Here is a 20,084-nt window from a genome sequence, read left to right as displayed (position 1 = left end):
AAGGAAAAGATAATAAGCAGCTATCCTGGCATATTGGTTTAGTTAACACAAATTTGGCATTAACAAGGCCCAGAATGCCACCAGCTCTTCTCTGCTTGTCTCCCAACAGTGCAACGCTTACCTAGGCACAAAGCAACCTAGGCAATTGCCTAGAGCTAGGGATTGAAACTTAATTTTTTTTCCCCATGATTAATGCTTTCTTTGAGAAGCAGAGTGACTGATAGATGAAGAAAGGCACAGGTACTTTAAGTTTCCCTTTTGTAATCCTTTCAGTATTCCCCTATAGATTGAAGTTACACCTAACACTGTTTCTCTCTTTCACATTAAAATTATAGTACCTACACATCACAACAGAGTTCCTTTTCTGTTTCACTTTGGGAATATCATTATACAGACCAACATGGGTTCCTAGTAATTGATTTTATTTCACTACATATTCACTACATTATATGCAAAGATGGAATTTGGAAAAATGACTTAACATTTAATAATGCTTTTATTCTGGACACTTAGGAAAGAAAGAAATCTGAATTATCAAATACCAATGATCTTCCACCATTTCACACTGACAACATATTAATAACTCTACATTAGGCATGGATTGAAACATGTGGCGGTCAAATCAGAAATTACAAGCTACCAGGAATAGCAAACATACACTTATGAAGGACCCAGGAGACTTCCTAGTGGAGAGTAGATCTAGAGAAATGAGGATAAGTCAATTACACAACATGGAAGGAACTGATGCTGGGGGAATGGATCCAGGGTGCTTGGAACAGAAGAGCTATAGAAAACAGCAGAGCAGCAGGCCTGTGACCTGCCCTCTTTAGACAGGAAGGAAGCTGAGCTTGTAAAACCGGGGCACACGGGATATTCCACTAACAAGTGGAGTGGTGTCAATGTGCTCTGGGTCAACTTGAGACTTCAGCTTGAAGTTCTGTAAGATGGTGGTCAGGAATAGAAACAGCTCCATGCGGGCCAGGGCCTCTCCCACACACGCTCGCTTTCCTGAAAATAACAAGCACAGGGGATTTTTCATCTAAGCATTGAGTCTGAAATGATCAAAACAAGTATTCAGTAACTAAGTGATTAATGATTGAATTGATAAGTGAGTGGAAGACAAGGTAGTTGGGAGGGTGTTGTGATATTCACATGGAAAGAATAATGAACACTTGCTATACAATAGCCTAATGTAACATCTGTCATTTCTCAACAAATGTTTATTGACTATCAGTTCCATGTCACACATTTAATTCACTATTACCACAATGTATCCACTATGAGTTTATGTGAAGTTTTAAAAGTCACACATTGTGGACAGTAGGTCAAAGAAAGATGGGATGAAGGAAGGACATTCACACATGAGCATAAATATTGATCAAATGGAATGTAACGGTAAGATTTTTAAAGCTCAAGGACTATTAAAGCCATGAGAAACTTTCCACCTTATACTTTCTAATGAAGTATTGAAAACCACTCTAAAGTATAAATGATGAAAATTTTGATCAAAATAAACATTTTTAATTCTAGCTTCCATTAATTAGATTAATTCACTTATGGTCCTTTAAAATTCAGAGGGCCCAAATGGTAGCCTAGTTACTAAATCCTCGCCTTACATGCACTGGTATCCCGTATGGGCACTGCAGTTCTTGTCCTGGATTCTCCACTTCCGATCCAGCTTCCTGCCTTTGGTGACTTCCAATCCAGCTCCCTGCCTGTGGCTTAGGAAATAAGAAGACTATACAAAGCCTTAACACTATGCGACCACTTGGAGGACCGGGAAGAAGTTCCTGACTCCTGGTTTCAACTCCACTCAGCTCTTGTTGTTGCAGGCATTGTACCATTTGCTGAGTGAAACAATGGACAGATCTTTCTCTCTGTCTCTCCTTCGTCTGTAAATCTTACCTTCCAATAATTCAATAATAAATTTTAACAATTCTGCAGAATATTTAGCCAACTATTACCTTTCTGCCTATCAGGACAGTGTATAACTGTGCGGTTCCATAAGACATGCTGTCCATTTAAAACCATTAATGATTATCATGCCCATATCTGATAATGAGGTCAAAATGGTTGTATTGGACCCTCATGATTTATTCCCGATTATGTTCTCGATTATGTTTAGCATCACTCCTTTAGTGTAAGCATCCCCATTCAGCTCTAGACTTATCCTACCCTCAACAACATTGCCAATCCTGCGTTTTCATGCTGTCCCATCGATCTCAAAAGCTCTTCTCTTCTGCTTCCTTTTGGAACCTCTATCTCATGTCCCATGTCAATGACCAGAAGCCACTTCCTCATCTGCCGCCTCAGCAGCCTGTGCTTTCCTTCCTCAAAGCACTCATCCTAATGGGTTGCTATACTCTGGCTACTTCCTTCCTTCAGAATGTGACGGCAAGTGTCTTAACAGCATTTTATGCACCCTGGGATACTAACTCCCCACAGTTCTAGGTCCATGCTGTAGCAGGATGAGTTAAACCACTGCCTGCATCACCTGCTTCCCAGAACAATGCTGGTTCTATTCCCAAACACTCCACTTCTGCACATTTCCTGATAATGTACCTGGGAAAGCAACAGAAGATAGCATAAGTTCATGGGACACTGCATGCATGTATGAGCCCCTGATGGAGTTCCAGGCTCCAGGCTTTGTCCTGGCCAGACCTACTTCTCGAAGTATTTACAGAGAGAACCAGTAAGTGGAGGATCTGTCTCTCTCCACAGCACCACATCTCTGTCTGTCTCCCAGTCTCTATAGCTTTGACTTTCTTATAAATTAAAAATAAAGAAATCCCTTAGATCAATCAATGTGAGGACCATCACCAAAGTACATCAAAGCTATCAATACATGTACCACTCTCATGATCAATGAGGAAAGTTTAAATGAGTCTCATTATAAGAGAAACATGTGGGTACTAAAGTATATCTATGTCACCAGAATTCAGTTAGCATATACTTCAGGTTGCTCAGTTTGGAAGAACTGGTCATACCCAAAATACCTTACAAATATAGTTTTACAATCATTAGTAAGATAGACACAAGGAGTGAAACTCTAATCACAAACAATACATCTATTGTTTCCATCACACAAACTACCCAAGTTTACACAGATTTCAAAAATATGTTCTGTACCCTCTGTTCATTGGAAATAAGTTGGTTACCTGTTGAGAAAGGTACGAAGTAATCACTTTTCCTAAAATTGCCGCTCTTGTCCAGGAAGTGGCCAGGGTCAAACTCCTTTGGGTTGGGGAATTCTTTGTTGTCATTCAGCACAGAACTCAGGGAAGGAAATATGGTTGTGCCCTGGATAAAACAGACAGAGAAACTGAATTCTGAAGAAGCCAAGTAATTGTAAGAAAGGATGGAAATTGGGCTTGTAACCGTGGCCTATTGGCTAAGGTCCTCGCCTTGATCCCATATGGCCGCTGGTTCTAATTCTGGCAGCTCCACTTCCTCTCTGTCTCTCCTCCTCTCAGTATATCTGACTTTGCAATAAAACAAAATAAATCTTTAAAAAAAAGGATGGAAATCACTTCCTAAATCTCTTTCATCTGTAGATGAGAAAACCCATGTGCAAAGGGGTACAGTGTCATTTCAGCCAGACCATGCAATAACCAGGATGAGCTGAAACTCAGGAAAATTATTTCCCTCCAGTAGCATTTGATGTACTGAGCCATTTGAAACTCAGTGGCCAGTTATTCCTCACTCAACCCAGAATTCCAGCAAGCCTGCATTTGGGTGCCTGCACCCACTTGCTGCTCTAATCTATTCTATGCACAGTAGAAGACTACAAATAAAAGTAATGTACTGTTTATTTTTATTTTTAAAAACACATGAAAATATTTTGAATGTTTCTAAATGTTTGAGGAAATACATGTATGTACCTTGATGAAATAAATGTGAGAGCAAAGCTTCATAATTAAACTACAAACTACAAACATCCTGAACCAATACAGCAAATCTAGTGCAGCTGCATAAGATTCAGTGTAAGATAATATGTAAGTGCTTCCTGTATTTACTGATTACATATTGTATAAAGACAGTCCTGAATCAATGGCCATACTTACAAATGCAGAGAATCTACTTCATTCAACCCTACATGCATTCATCATAAAAAGGATTAGGACAAGAGGGTAAATTTTTATTAATGAAAAATAAATTTAAGAAGGTTGCTAAGTATCATGTAACAAAAATAAGCCAATTTTATTTCCCTATATCAAAACCAGACTATGAATCTATTTCCAAAAGACTATAATCAATTGAAAAATACCTGCTCTCAATGGAAGATTTTTTTTTTCTGTGCAAGTCAAAGAAATTAAAATAAAACAACAGTGCTGAAAAATAAGTCGTCTTCCAAATATTGGACATAAGTATGGGTTGCAAAATAATCTGTGAGTTGGAAAATCCAGCATTAAATGTCATCAACTTATTCCAAATTCATCTAAAAATGTATTGCCACTCTGATAGAAGTCCTGAGTGTTGGAAGCTGATAAGCTGATATATTTAACACTTATATGGAATTGTAAGCACCTAAAAGTAGTACACCTATTTCAACAGTAGAGAAAAATTCTAAGACTCTAGAAATCAAGATTGTAAGGGAAGATTTTTCTTTCAAAGATTCATCTTAATGTATTCAAAATACATACTTACAGAAACAGAGCAAGAATAGTATACAAGGGAGGGAGTGAGGGGCAGAAGGAAACAGAGAAGCTTCATCCACTGCTTCTCTCTTCAAATGGCCACAGCAGCAAGAGCTGGTTCCGATGAAGCTGAAAGCGTCTCCCTGTTGACCTGTGTGAGTGCTTGGACCTACAACTTGGGCAATCTTCTCTGTTATCCCAAGCACATCAACAGGGAGTTGGAGCTGAAGTGGAGTAGCCATGACACATATTGCACATGTGAGCTGCTGACTGACAGAGGAGTCACCCACTATGCCACAATTCTGGGCCTTATGCAGTTTTCATAGCTGCAAACCACAAAGGCACAAATCAATATGTCAAGACACCCCACTTAGGAGGCTCACACTGCTCTCAGGCTGTGCTAATGGAAAATTGAAATCATTCTGTGTTGGGGAACTTCAAGATCACAGACCTGTGGTGTAGGAGAAACAAACTTACCTTGGGGATGATGTAGTTTCTGAATTTAACATCACAGAGCGTTGCATGGGGCGCACTATTAGGGACAAGGTCAATGTATCTCTGGATCTCATGTACGACAGCGTCCGTGTAGGGCATCTGGCTCCTGTCCTGCATGCAGGGGCTCCGGTCTCTGCCAATCACACGCTCAATCTCCTCCTGCATTTTAGCTGAGAAGACACAAGAGAGGAATCAGGGACTAGGATCAGCACAGCCCATGTCTCACAGCACGTGAGGGTTGAGTGAAGCAGGAAGCAGGTGTCCAACAGTCCTGAAGATCAGAGTGTACAGAAAGAATTACTGTAGCAGACACAGGAGGTTCATGGGAAATTCTTCCTATGAGAAACTGTGCTTGTACTTTGGCCGTGTTCTATGAAAATACATTTATATGCACAAACTTACTTTGATTAAAGTAATGCATATAACTCATCCACTTGATGAAATGCTAGTCTAACTTAATTTTGAAATAAACAAAAATCTTTTCTTAAATATTATTTTGATTGTAATGTCAGATATACAGAGAGGATGAGAGACAGAGAGGAAGATATTCTGTCTGAAGATTCTCTCCCCAAGCCACCGCAACAGCCAGTGCTGCTCCACAGCCAGGAGCCCAGATCCTCCTCCGGCTCTCCCAAGTGGGCTCAGGGTCCCAAGGCCTTGGACCGTCCTTGACTGCTTTCCCAGGCCACAAGTAGGGACTGCATGGGAAACCGGGCTGCCAGAATTAGAACCAGCATCCATATGGGATCCTGGCACATTCAATGAGAGGATTTAGCCACTAGGTCATGGCGCTGGGCCCTACTATAATTCTTTTTAAAAAACAAAAAATAATGACATTTGGCACATGCTAATCATTGTTTTTGAAAAGGAAGTAGATATTTTGTAGGACACTACTCAATAGTATTTGTAAATAGGTTTTTGTAATCAGATATACATATGGCTATAGATGTGTGTGTTTAGTGTTAGTTTCTTTGCAATTTTGACTCTTTCATTTGAATTTATCACACAGATGGCTGATTTATCACACAGATGGCTGAACTACCTCAGATGATTATTTCAAAACTTGTGCTCACATTTCTATTGCTTTTGATTAGGATGCAATTGTCCATATTATGGGATACATTGTGATCATTTCATGCATTGTATTTCGTAATTCACGTTAGTTTAGACTCCAATCACCAAGTAGTTTTTACATTTCCAATGAATATTTTTTCATTACACGTATTCGTGATGTATCAGATTTCAGTATAGAGTATGTTCTGATCAAGACATTGTTCCCTTTGGTCATGAATTTACGTTTACAAACTTCAACCTCCCCTCTTCCATTTCTTCATAAAGACATAGTAAGTCCTCATACACTGTACCCATCCATTCTGCCACACAACACCACAACCTACTCCCACTCTCACGTGGATTTGGTACCAGTTATACCATAATTTGACCTAGGTGTGTTCATTTTGTTCTAAATATAGGATATTGGGGCCACCATTGCTGCTTACTGGGTAGAGGCCACCCCATGCGACATCAGAATCCTTTATGGACACCAACTTGCATCCTGGCTGGGCTGCTCCAACCTGTCTCCACTTCCCATCCCATATGAAACTCCTGCCTCATGGCTTCAGGCTGGTCTAGCTCTGGATGCTAAAGTGGAAGATATCTAACTACATCTCTCTCTCTCTCTCTCTCTCTCTCTCTCTCTCTCTATCTCTCTATCTCTCTCTGCATCTTTTCTCTTTTTCCTGACTTGCTCATAAATACATAATTTTAGGGCCTGACAAGATTTCTCAATCAGCTAATCATCCAGTTTCAAGTGTCAGCCTCCCATATTGGAATAGTTCGTGTCATGGCAAGTCCACTTCCCATCGAGTACCCTGATTGTGGCACGAAAGGATGGAACAATATTTCTGGACTCTGTACCTGCACTGGGGACCCAGAAGAAGTTCCTGGCTCCTGGTTTCAGGTCAGCTAATCTCCAGGCATTGCAGCAGTATAAGGAATAAATCAAAGGAAGGAAGATCATTCTCTCTGTCTCTCCTTTGCTTTGTAAATCTGCCTTTGCAATAAAAAAAATGCCTTTTATCCCAAAATTTTAGGTAAGTCTTAAACACAAAATAAAATATAAGGAATACTTTTCAAGACAGAAACGCATTCCATTAAGTGTGGGTATGTGTGTTTAATGCTTCATGTATCCATAATTGTCAAGGAGCATCAAGGAGGACTCCAGATCTAAGTTATTATAAATAGTGCACGAAAAAACACAGGAATATTGCTATGTATTTAAGATCCTGAGTTGATCTTCTCTGAATCTATACCTCAATATTCAACACCAGGAATATATAATGTTTATTTTAGATTTCTGAGAACTATATTACCATGTGTATGTAAGTAATAACTAATTGCTGATTTTATCTATTTTTACTAATTTCTATCCTTGCTACCAGGGAACATGAGGACAGCTCTCTCCACCTCACAACAGACAAAGTGTCAAAGTGACCCTCCTACAGACACGCATGCACACAGGCTCTTCCCTCACTCCGTTCCTCCAGTGTTTATATCGCACTTTCTGCTACATCAGTGTTCAGCCCACACATCACTGTGGCTTACAGCTCCTTGATTATGGACAAGACAGCTAAGATCTCTGTTGCTCCTTTGTGTGTTCATGCTTAAACTGTTGATTTCAATTCCCAGGTGCAGATACTAATTTAGAAGTCTTGCAAATGCTCTTATGTGTTTTAACTGCTAGTATTCATTATTCTCATTACTGACAGCAACAAGCAAATAACCATTTCTCTTAGACCTGGGTGTCTCTCTTTACACACACATTATCCCCTGGCCCACTGTGAAGTGGTGTTTCCAGCTCTGATACCCTACACACTTCCTATTCCTCCCAGATCCCAATGTCAGTCCACGGCCCAAGATATCTTCTTACATGAACTCAACTGCCTGCAAGGAGACACCCTCTAGGGTCTGTCTGCGAAAGGAAAGCAGACAATGAACTGCCATTGGTAAGACTCTGAAAATAAGCAAGCAAGTCAAGGATTTTTATGCCTTTCTATTCCTGAGTGTTTATATACACTGCTGATATACACATTTATCTCTAAATAAAATCTTTATGATTTGTCTTTACTCTTTAGTCTTCTGAAATGCCAAGACCCTGTGTCTTTTTGGATATATTCATCTATTTAATTTAATTTACTTTACAGTGAGAACTTTCCTTGCAGATGGCAGCACCTGCAGGCCTTTCCACGGGTGCTGCCTTGCTCTGACGGCACTTTGGTTGGAGCTTCAAAATCTCACAGAACTGGAGGTCTTGTCATCTGCTCTGTGGGGTGAGAACAATTCAGGATTCACCAGGAAGGATGATCATCTGTGACTGAACTATCATAGTTTCAATGGGTTTCTGAACCAATATATATATTACGTATATATATATGTAATCCAATACACAGAAACAGAAGCTACTAGAGAACAGTAAATGCTTATTTAAAAAGAAAACACATGATTTGTAAAAGGTAAACCTTCAGCAGAATTCATTTCTGGACACAAGTTGCTAGGTTGATAAAACCCTTAAACACACCACCTCACCTATATACAAATTTAGTATTAGGAAAAAAACTTTTCAGTGTTGGAAAATGATGTCCCAGCATAGGAACACTAAATTGTCGACTTAACAAAAGACCTCTGAAAGACTAACAGCTATCCAAAGTGTTCTGCTCTCAGGGAAAAACCAGCAGTCAGTCCCAGGGCAGTTCATGAAACCTGTGCCTATGGCAGACCCCTCCGTGGAGCCCAGATGCTTTACCCACAGTTGTAGTCACTGTCCTCAGCTTTATGACGGTGACTACTGCTCTCATGTCCTCACTGTCCCAGTTACGCTTCCTGTCGTGCACATTGCTCTCATCATTATCCCTTCATCGGAGCTGCACAAACTGCAACTTCCAGTACAGAATCTAAAGGACAAAGCTGCTCTGAGAGAAACAAGGTGCAGGCTAAGGCCCAGCTTCCCGGTGTCTCTGCTGACCCTGCCATGCTCCCTCCCACTGCTCATACCTGCGACCTCAGGGTGCTTCAACAGGAGCAGGAGCCCATATCTCAGGGTGGTGCTGGTCGTCTCCGTTCCCGCAGCAAACAAATCAAGCACCGTGATCAACAGGTTCTCAATAGTGAATTCACTCTGTGGATTGTGCTTTTCCTAGGAATTAATTGAAAATTTGATATTGTGCTAGTGCACATTTTATCACACTCAGCCCAAGACAACTCAGATTTCTCTAAAGGGTGCAATTAAGAAGGGAAGGACAATATTAAAACACTCTCAGCTGCTGGATCTAGAAGACATTATGTTAAGTGAAAGCAGTTAGACACAGACAGATAATCACTGTATGTTTTCACCCATATATGAAAATGCAGAATCAAACCAAAAAATTTGATATGAACAACACAGGACAGATGGAGGGAATTTGATTTATAAGTAACGAAGGCTTGCAGACCCTCTTCTGCTGGACAGATCCCTGCTGGTAGGCACAAGAGCCAGGTGGACCAGGCTAGACAAGGCAGCAGCACCCATTAGCATACTTGTGGACTGAAATGTGTGGTGGGGTTGGGTGGGCTGAGCTAAACTTCATCACCCATAGGTGTTGAATATGGACCGCAGCTTTTTGAATTTTTAGATTAGGTTTATTGGTGTCAGCTGGGAAATAAATAACTTGAGATCCACTCAATGTCAGATAAGTCACTGTGTTACAGGATATTTTTAATAGAAATTTCATCAATGTGTTCAGAATAAAAAATTAGATCGGAGAAATGAACCGTTAATTGAAAAATACTATAAACTATGTTGAAAAGACTACAAGTTTCAGTGTATGAAACCAATACAGAAGAAGCTCTTCAATTTTCCACACAATCTACACATGTTCTAAATGCACATAAATTTACAAATGAAACTCCAGCAAGACAAAGCCCCATAAGTTGATAAACCACAACAACAACTTAAAATATCCACATAAACAGGTACCAACAGCTGTGGGAAACTCAGACATCCATCCCATCCCATGCACTGTGTCACACAAGCCAGAAGCACACCCCAGCATTGACTTTCTTCCCGAGCAGACAAGCTTTTAGACCAAACAGATGGGTACCGATCGTGTATTTCTTAATTCTCTAACTTGGAAGTGGTGTTTCTCTAAACCAAAGAAACAAGTAGAAGTTGTATAAAGGATGCACACACAGCCAATGGATTCATCCTCCATGGGTATGACACAGGATGAAATATGAAGGTCATAATTTCCCCCTTTGTGAGAAAGTGGTGTCACTGCTGACAGGAGAGGGTATAGAGAGCCCGTGTCAGGACGCTGACAGGCACTGCACACAGCAAACCTCTGAAATCCTGAGCAGAAGCCTCCCCTTTCCCCCACCCTAGTCCTAAGTACTCCAATGTACCTAAGGACATACCCATTCATCCTGCAGAGGACTTATGCAGAAACTGCCACATATTTATGATTCTCCTGCATCATCAACTACCTGTTTCTACAAGTGCCTGGGCCTTCTCATTCCCAATCCTCCTTAGGTCACAGAAACCAGACATACAAATGCAGTGGGTCCATATCCAGCAGTGTCTCCCAGTCAGGGATAACAGAGCATTCAGAACATGAGTGCAGGTAGTTTCTGCAAATCCTCTCTCTGGAAAATGGAAAGGAAATGAAGAACAGACAGCCACTCTCAGCCCCATCGGGAGGATACATGATCTGGAATGTGTATCTAACCCCCACATGTACAGCTGCACCTCCACAGCCCGTCTTCTATCCTCACTATCTTGTAGCACTACAGGACAAAGCACATCCTCACCTCCTAGTGAGCACTGAAAACAGAGGAAACAGCTGTGAAGAACATGAACTTCACATGGCATCTCAGAATGACTCCCAGACGGAGGGGTGAGATGCTTGTTATACACAAGGCCAATCTAACAAGATTGGTTGGGGCAGCTCTAGTCTCTAATACACAAAAATTATTGCAAGGAGCAAGGAAAAGCACAAGAGTGAATTGAAAATATGTGACTTATCTGAGATAAAATTCAAAATGTCATTATACAAGTGCTCAATTTAGTAAAGAGGGCACATGAACAAGTGGAGAATTCCCACAGAGATGAAAGTGTTTGAAAGATTAAAAGGAAATCATATAGCTCAAGATGAGTGTGACTGAAACTAGGACGCTCAGATTTACACTTGGACAGCAAACGAGACGAAATACAACAAGGAACCTCTAGTACTAAAGGACTGAAATGTATTGACTGAAATGTGGCTGACAATTCCCCAGAATCAAGAATCCAGTTCTGGAAATAACAAAGGATATCAGAAACAATAACAATAAACCTAAGACCAACTCAAGTCACAAAAACCATCAGGAGAAAACTGAATTCCTACACACAGTGTAACTCAGGTAAGATAATAAGTGAAGATTTTCCAGAGAAGAGCAATATTTTCAAATCCTGAAAGAAAAGCTTAAAAAAATACTACATCTGAACAATGAAGGGGAAAAGTGAGTTTTGACATAATGGCAGAAGTGGCACCAGCCAGTTGCCATTGCCAATAACAGAGTGGCTGAGTCCAAATCCCACCTCGCTCCTGCAGCATTTCCCTGTTAGTTCACACTGGAGCAGGAGGTGATAGTTCAATTAGTTGGGGCCTGGTCCTCTTTAGGGGACAGTAAGACTGAATCCTTGATTTGTTTATTTGTCCTGGTCTCATTCTAATTGGGAATCAATCTCTCTCTCTCTCTCTGTTTCTCTCTCTCTCTCTCTCTCTCCCTTTGTAAAACCTTTTTTTCTCTTTCCCTCTTCCCCAGATTTTCCCAGTCTGTTCAACTCCTACATTCAAATAAGTTTTACAAAAATGTAATGTAAACATTCAAACATATTGGTAACCTGAATAGATAAACTTGATTCCCAATACAGCTCTTAAAAATATCTTGAAAATAGGATGCTGGACTTCTACCATTGTGTATAGCGATGATGTCGTACTTAACAGAATAAACTCAACTGCTGCAAAAAGACAGTCCCAATGTAATAATATGGGAAAATAATGGGGCAGGGAGGGGTGATGGAACAGCAGGAAGGAGAAATCGCTGAATCTATGGAAATGCATTGTGAAATGTAAAACTTTTTTTTACAAAACAACAATCCTGACAGTCGCATTCCAATCAAGAGAAAGAGAGAGAGAAAGAGGGATAGAGAAACCTTCATTCACATTATCCCATATTCTGCAGGATAGGAACATGAGCAAAATCAGTTTCTGTTGGGTATTTTAATTTTTTAACTTATTTCTGCATTAACTGAGGTGTGTGCATTCCATGTGACCTCAGATACCATCTAGAAGGAGAGACTATACATTCTGTTAAACAATTCATTTCAACTCCCCCATGATACTTAGTCAAGACTCAAAAACACAGCAAGTACCTAAAATGATGGCCAGATACTTCATATCTGATCATGCAGATGTTCTCAATAAGCACAGAAATTACTAATAAGCTAAAATTGCAGAAAAACAAATAATGCGTTACCTGTTCCATTTTGTTTTATTTTTTTTAATTATTAAATTTATTCATTAGTTACATTGTGTTGTAATTACACAGAATCTGGGATTCTGCCCCCTAACCTCCCCATGGTGGGTTCCTCCACCCCGTTGCATCACCATAGCAGATGGTGTATTAGTGCTTTTATTTGACTGGGATGATACTAAACTGACTCTGCGCTCAGACCAGAGAGGGTCTACTCAATAAGTAGTTGCACTTGACTGGACTATACGATGTTGGACTCTATGCTTGGCAAACACTTCCAAAGAGGGAATTTCAACTGAACTTGAACTATGGTTACCTGTTCCATTTTGATCAGGAAACAGTCAATGAAGTCCCGAGCGTTGTTAATGTCCAGAGATTCTTGATGTTCTTTTACTTTTTCCAACACATAATTTTTTATATAAGTATCATTTCTAATTATTTTTTTCTGACTTCCAGGAAGATAATCAATAAGAATGGGGAACATATTGCAGAGCTTAGAAAGATAATTAAAAATGCAATTAGAGTACATTTATTAAACAGCTAAACAACACATAAATCTACAAGTCATAACTTTTCTAGAAAAAGGCATCTCTACCTTGAGCAGCACCATTGGAGTGTTTGTGCAGATTAACCCTTGGTGCTGACAAGCAGAAGTAAGGGAGAAAGCCCTGATCCCTTGATCAAAGATGACAATAACCTCTTTACACACATACTAGTTTCATCATCTTTATGTCAGTTCTTACTTATTCTATTAATTCTTCCCTACAAACTTAAAATATAGAGTGGCATGAATGGATTCACTCACATTCTATAGAAAAACGGAGAGAGAAGAATGGTTTAACACGTAAATAACCACATCAGGCTCTGCTATGTCTATATTGAGCCTGCAGCCTCAAGAATAAAATCACCATTGTGTGAATGAGGTAAATGTGAAAAGATCAAGTAATGCAGACCAAACTTTCAGGATGAAAATCTGGGCTTAGAGTGCTTAGTTACTTCCATAAATCACAAAATGTGTCCACTCATCACAGGACAAAATTGATATTTTTCATGAATCTTTCATCCCCAACCAATCATTTTTTCCAATAAACCTTGCTTTGTTAATATCCCAAGATTTTCAAAGGTTCTTTGTGGCATCTGTGCTCCCATTCGGCCTCCTTGACATGCCTACTTGGGGTCTTTCAAGCAAACAATACAATGAAAATCCCTCTAAGTCAAATAGTAAACACATATGTGAGAACCAAAACCTTTCAACAGGAACCTGGGATGTCCATGAAGAGTTGTGAGCAGGCTGGTGGGGACAGAAACACCTTGAGAAAACAGGATGTCTGCTTTGATGGGAAAACCACCAGCCAAGGGTTTGAATTTCAGCATGATTTCCAGGCACCTGTGCTCTAAATGCTCAATTCTATTTCCAGGAAGACTTCTATGATACTACAATATGAGCAGTTCTGTGGTGTGCAGTCACTTCACCATTTGATATCAATAAAGAAGTCACAGTAGATAGAGCAAAAGTCCCATTTCTCCTCAAACCTTTTACTAAATCAATGCATACTAGACTGAGTCAGCTTTTTCAGAACTCTAGACCACAGCAAACAGTTTACAGAAACAACAGAAAGCTCAAGGAAACAATAATATTCCAAGAACTTTGTGTCCTGTTATGTGCCATTGGCTCGTCTTACTCCTAAAAGGAAAGTGGACTTCTCAAGGGCAGCCCTGATATCATGGTGGGACTATGCTCCACAGCTCCAGACAAACAGGTTGTGTCTCTGTTCTAATTCTGGCAAAGAACATCCAGAGAATGACCCAACACATTTGTCTCCATTTGTGTTTAATTATGAATTCACTCACATGCAAAAAAGCAAACATTCCTCCATAAACTGTAAGAAAAGCAAATACCCTGCTGCCAACCCTCTGCAAAAGATTGTACTTGAGCTACACAGCACAACATTGAGACCAAAACACGAGGACCTTGGGAGAGAATAGTGTAGACAATTGAGCATTCAAAAGGACCTGAATACTGGGAAACTGACCAAACTGCAAATATACCTTGGCCAGACAGAGGTCTAGGAAGGGAACTGAGAGATGTATTGCACTAGAGGGAAATGAGGAAAGTAAGACCTGAACTTGGAACGCCATGTTCTGAAGAATCAGGAAAGTTGGGGAATCTGACAATGGTCTGAACTTCAGGTTTAAGAGAACAATTTGAGAAATGATGTACATTCACCCTGGTTAAAGAGAACATTCTAAGAAACAAGGCACATTCACCAATGCTGTGATACTGAAAGACCACAAGATGAAGTGTTCCAGGGCCTTTGCTTTTGTGATCTCACACCTGTGTAGGAGAGGTGGATGCAGCCATGGCTGCTCCAACATGCATGGTACATGGGCGTGGGGTAGTATCAGGGAGCTGTTTCCAGAACGAGTCTTCTACAAGCTGGTACCCACATAACAATGAAAACTGTTGTTGGTGTTATTAAAGAACATACATAAGCATAACATTTGAGGGAGTACTTACAAAAAAGTATGGAAAGATGAGATACAGAAGTTAAGGAAGAGAGGCAGATGGAGGAGAGAAGATTTGCATTTGTAGCCTCTAAGAATCATGACAACATTGATACAATGATTGTTCAAAAATGCCAGACAATTGGTGGCATAGTTTTGAGGTGAAAATGGCCTTTTCTAAGCAAGAGACACAATCAGCTGCTGGATCACCAAGGGGACACAGGGATAGAGGTGACAATTTTGTGTCACAGAGGGAACACTGCATATGGTTGAGGTAATTCTGACTAAGTGGAAATTTGGGAGGAACAGAAGGCTCTTGTGGTGGAGCTGGCTGCAGCAGCAGGCGAAATTATGGTGGAGGTGATGATGCATAGAAAGTGTGGAGATGATATTAATAGTCGTGGTTAAAAGCAGCAGAGTGGTTGAGGATGAAGATATGGAAACCAAAAATTGAACCTAGTAGAAAATATGATTCCAATGAAATAAATATTGAAGTACCAATGACAATATAATGCTGGTGGCAATATAATAGTTTTGTAAGTTATAATGAATAGCACCTGTAAAACGAAGGATATAGGGCAAGAGGCATTTTTGGAGGAAGTTGTTAGGGCAGCTTCCGTAGTGGTGTTTCTTCTGGAGCTGGTGGTGGAAGTGGTCAATCAGGTAACTGAAGGATCCAAACCCAACACAAAAGCACTAAGGTTCTTAGCAGCAGAGAGAGAGAGAGAGAGAGACAGAGAGAGAGAGAGCGCAAAGATACAGGTTACTTTGAAACTCATCTGCAGTGCACAGACAACGACAAAGAATCTGCCAAAAAAAAAAAAAAAACTAAGATGCTTAGCATTAACAAGAATCCTTCTAGTTCATGATGTCATAGCCATAATTTCTCGCCACTATAGCCACTGAATAATGGATATAGTGTCAATTAGATGTATATCATCAAGGCCTTTAACTCTGAAAATTTGGTATTTATTTTCCATTCATTACACCAACTATATAGCCTACACATTCCAACAGAAATTTTTAGCTTAAAACAAAAAGAATTGGGGAGTAGACATTAGGTAAATCTTAAGATTTCATTCTGAGGTCCAATGCAATAGCCTAGCAATTACATCCTTGCCTCGCATCCACTGGGATGCCATATGGGTACCAGTTCATGTCCCAGCTGTACCACTTCCCATTCACCTCTCTGTTTGTAGCCTGTGAAAACAGTAGAGGATGGCCTAGGGCCTTGGGAACCTGCAATCACAGGCAAGACCCAATGAAGCTCCTGGCTCCTGGCTTCAGAATGGCTCAGCTGCAGTCACTGAAGCCACCTAGGGCATGAACCAGCACATGGAAGATCTTTCTCTATATATCATCTTCTGTTTGTACACCTCTATTTCCAAAAATGAGTAACGAATAAATAATGAATATTTCACTTTGGAAAAAATTCCTAATTGTAGTCTCTCTACTCATTTCTCACAACAACTGCCACTCTCACCTTCCTGGTAATACATCCATTGGGAGGCAGCAGGAGATGCGGCAACACTTGCACCCATGCCACCCATAGAAAAAACTCAACAACGTCCCAGATTGCTGACTTCAGTTGGCACACTTTTGCTGATGTGGGCAACTGAAGACAGAATCAGAGGATAGACATTTTGTGTCTATGTGAGACAGTCTGAATCTCCTCCAGTCTCTACCAATCAAGTAAACTCAAAGAAAAATAAACATTTTTAGCAATAAAAAGCACAGAAAGGACTTGAGAAAATCCTGAACGTTCACCAGTGACTGACACTGAGGTTCAGTTTGAACAACATGTATAAGTGGAGGTTAGAGGAGCCCCAACACAGATCCAGGCCTTCTGTCCCCTTTCTCATTTTCCTTCCTTCCCATCACTTCTTTTGCTCTTCTTCTGGCAATTACGTTTCTCCATTATGTATCTCTCCTGCTTGCTCTCTTTCTCATTTTGTATGTGTATGCAACTTTTTGTTTCTCATTTTTCACTTTCACTTAAAGTTTCATGTCTGTCAATACCAGTTACTAAGAAGGTAAGGGATCAGAGAAAGCATAGCACACACAACACATCAAAACACACATTTTCAGCGATCTGGAAAAAGTCACTGAAAAACATTTAATCCTATAGAAAAACAATAATGGTAAACATGCTACTGGGTATAAAGATAAAACAAAATCCATAAATAGAATTCAACTTTCTCACAAACTTTGATAGAACACATTGCAAAGTCAAAGTTGAAAAGTGGAGAAGCTGCACTGTAAGGCACAATTCTGAGCTTGTCACGAAGAAAAGAAAGTTTCATTCGAAACAAAGGAACATCATCTCACCTGTACGCTCAGGACATTACCATTCCTGAAGTTTTCATTGATTTTTCCCATCAAGTTAAGAAATTGCTGGTCTTTATAATCAAAACGGTTCTGGAAAATCACAGAGCAGATCACATTGCAGGGAGCAGCACCCAGGATAAAGGTGGGGTCACAGGGTGAGGCTGAAGAATGAGAAACATTTTTAAGCACCATTAGAAAAGCCATACAAACATCCTACACTTTGAACTATGAAACACAGGTGATTTTAGACTCTAAAACAGTAACTATGTACAAATGACCTGATCAGCATCATTTTCAAAGTGCTGAGAACAACACTACTCCCCTTCCCAGAAAGGACTGTTGACCTCATCCCTTATTGAATGACAGTCTTCCAGCTTCAGGAACACCCAATGCCAGAGGAAACATCACAGCCTCTGTGCGCAGGACTCTGACCCAAGTCAATGTTATATGGAGGCTAAAGGGAAAACCTTAGAGGCCACCCCTAAAACTCGTAATAATTCGAGTTATCAGTGTACAGCCATATCTACCACGGCAAAGAATGCAGTCGCTCACTGTCCTTGCAATGAGTCCATCCAAGGCTATCACTAGACAGGGGAGAGGTTTCTTAAGGACATTTAAAGGGTCAGCCACCAGATCCTAGGATGGCATCAAGTGGCAGTCCCTATCCCCGGGTACTGATGTGGTTAGACTGCTGGGAGCAACCCTACTCCTCCTCTCCCCTCTACTCCCAGTTACAGGGAAAACAAAATCAAAAACTAATGTCTCACTACTTTCCCCCATTCCTCAACTTGCCACACCAATCAGTGGTCCTTATGCACATATATCTTCCAACTACGTAATCTTCATCAAAAAATAAAACAAGTGTGATTTTCAAAGGGAGAAAAAGATAAATAAACTCACCATTGGTTTTCCTCAGCTCCTCCACAAGGCAGCGGGCCTCCTCCTGAACTCGTTCCTCTATGCTCCTCTTTCCCATCCCAAAATTCCGCAGGGTCACAAGTGAGAAGCGCCGAGTGTGCTTCCATGTCTTTCCATTGCTGAAAATGACTCCTGAGAGAAGAAGTGGAAAGTCAAGGAGCATTTCAGGAGAAGAAGAGGAAGCTGGCATTTGAAAACTCTACAGTTAGATCCCCCAGCTTCTGCACTCACCTTCCCAATATCCATTGTCAACACCAACACACATGCATGTAAATAAACTTGAAAACACATGATCGTATATGTGAACATAAAACATGTGAATGTACAAACAGAAATATGTATGTGAACACATGAAAACACACATGTGTAAATGCACATGAGAACACTGACCTAATCCTTTAGTAACTTTGTGATTCACTGGCAAAATCGTTCTTCCAGAAAACTCCTCTCCAAGGTCAATTAGTGCTTCCTTCACTGCTTCATAACCGTGCAACACCACAGTGGGCTTCATGCCCAAATACACAGTGAACACAGGGCCATAGACTTCTGACAGCTGAGGGAGGAAAGAAAAAGAGAAATCTCATTTGGTTTACATTATGTGAATTACTCAGGTTGTATGAACTCTTGGATACTTTTGTTCTGTCAGATACAACATCAACATTCTGGAAGGTATACACAAACATGATGATGATTACAACAGCGCCACACATGGTGGCTCCCAACAACAGCCCTATTGCAGGGAAAATTGGTTTCAGATCGTCCTGGCTACTCAACAAGGATTGGTTAGCGTACCTTCTACATTAATAAGACAACAGTCTAAAGGTTTAGAGATTTGTAATTGTGTCTCCTATGACTAATAAATAGAAGGCCCATATTTAAATTGTGCTTCAGTGACACTGATGCCTGAGAATTTATCAGGACTCATGAGTCAGATCAGACCCTGACCTCATTGTACTATGACGATAATTGGATCACCTACAAGGGCCTGACATGGGAAGCACAATCAGTAGTAAGGAATACTAGATTTATACTCACCCAGGAACCTTGAAAGGCCAGCCAAGTAAAGCTCTATGTGAGTAACTAACACAGAGCGTGTGGGTACCACTGCAGCAGACCAAGAACACACAGACCTGATACAAACATGATTTGACCCCTACTGTGCATTCTCTGAAACAGACGGTGGCTTTCAACGCATCCAAATGCATTCCATTACCTCCCAGAAGACCCTGGTTCATTCTCTCTTTTATTCATTTGTACCATCGAGTATTGTATTCATACAAACCATAGAGTTTTCCTGGACATCAGTAAAAATTTGCATCCCTAACGGTTAAATGACTTACCATAGATTTTTTTCCTTTATATTAGTAATAATTTGTTTTCTTGAAGTTTAATTCCCTTGGTTATCAAAGCAAAACACAAAGAATAAGTATGGATGATTTATCACTAAAATCAGTATTCACAAAACTCTCTGTTAGCAGGGACTTTGAAGAAACAAAAGCAACAATGAAAAGAGTGTGAAACAAATGGCTTTGACTTCACCCTACTGCTTTAAATCTTCTTTACTGACCAAATGCATTACTTTCTTCCAACTAATTCTAATAACATCACATTTAATATTTGGATTCCAATGGATTGTTTCCTTGAAATAAAATA

At 40.2% G+C, this 20,084-nt stretch overlaps 1 protein-coding gene across 1 annotated transcript; it reads right to left on the bottom strand.

Moving 5' to 3' along the window:
- Positions 1-799: 799 nt before the first annotated feature.
- Positions 800-18,981, bottom strand: LOC101526220 (cytochrome P450 2C14-like). Its single transcript, XM_058659418.1, has 8 exons — positions 18,822-18,981; positions 18,414-18,563; positions 17,514-17,674; positions 12,997-13,173; positions 9,183-9,324; positions 5,115-5,302; positions 3,159-3,300; positions 800-1,008 (listed from the first exon to the last, which is right to left on the bottom strand). The coding sequence occupies exons 1-8, from the start codon at positions 18,940-18,942 to the stop codon at positions 827-829; spliced, it is 1,263 nt and encodes a 420-aa protein (XP_058515401.1). The 5' UTR covers positions 18,943-18,981; the 3' UTR covers positions 800-826.
- Positions 18,982-20,084: the final 1,103 nt, after the last annotated feature.

Source organism: Ochotona princeps, unplaced genomic scaffold, assembly GCF_030435755.1.
Source record: "Ochotona princeps isolate mOchPri1 unplaced genomic scaffold, mOchPri1.hap1 HAP1_SCAFFOLD_4124, whole genome shotgun sequence".
NCBI classification, from domain to species: Eukaryota; Metazoa; Chordata; class Mammalia; order Lagomorpha; family Ochotonidae; genus Ochotona; species Ochotona princeps.
This window is presented reverse-complemented; position numbering and strand designations above follow the sequence as displayed.

Excerpts from the sequence above, each read along its gene's own strand:
- LOC101526220 (XM_058659418.1), bottom strand. The coding sequence starts at position 18,942 with ATGAAGCCCACTGTGGTGTTGCACGGTTATGAAGCAGTGAAGGAAGCA. Across the intron at positions 17,675-18,413 it reads GGAGCTGAGGAAAACCAATG|CCTCACCCTGTGACCCCACC; the intron begins GTGAGTTTATTT and ends CTCATTCTTCAG. Across the intron at positions 1,009-3,158 it reads CTTCGTACCTTTCTCAACAG|GAAAGCGAGCGTGTGTGGGA; the intron begins GTAACCAACTTA and ends TGTTATTTTCAG.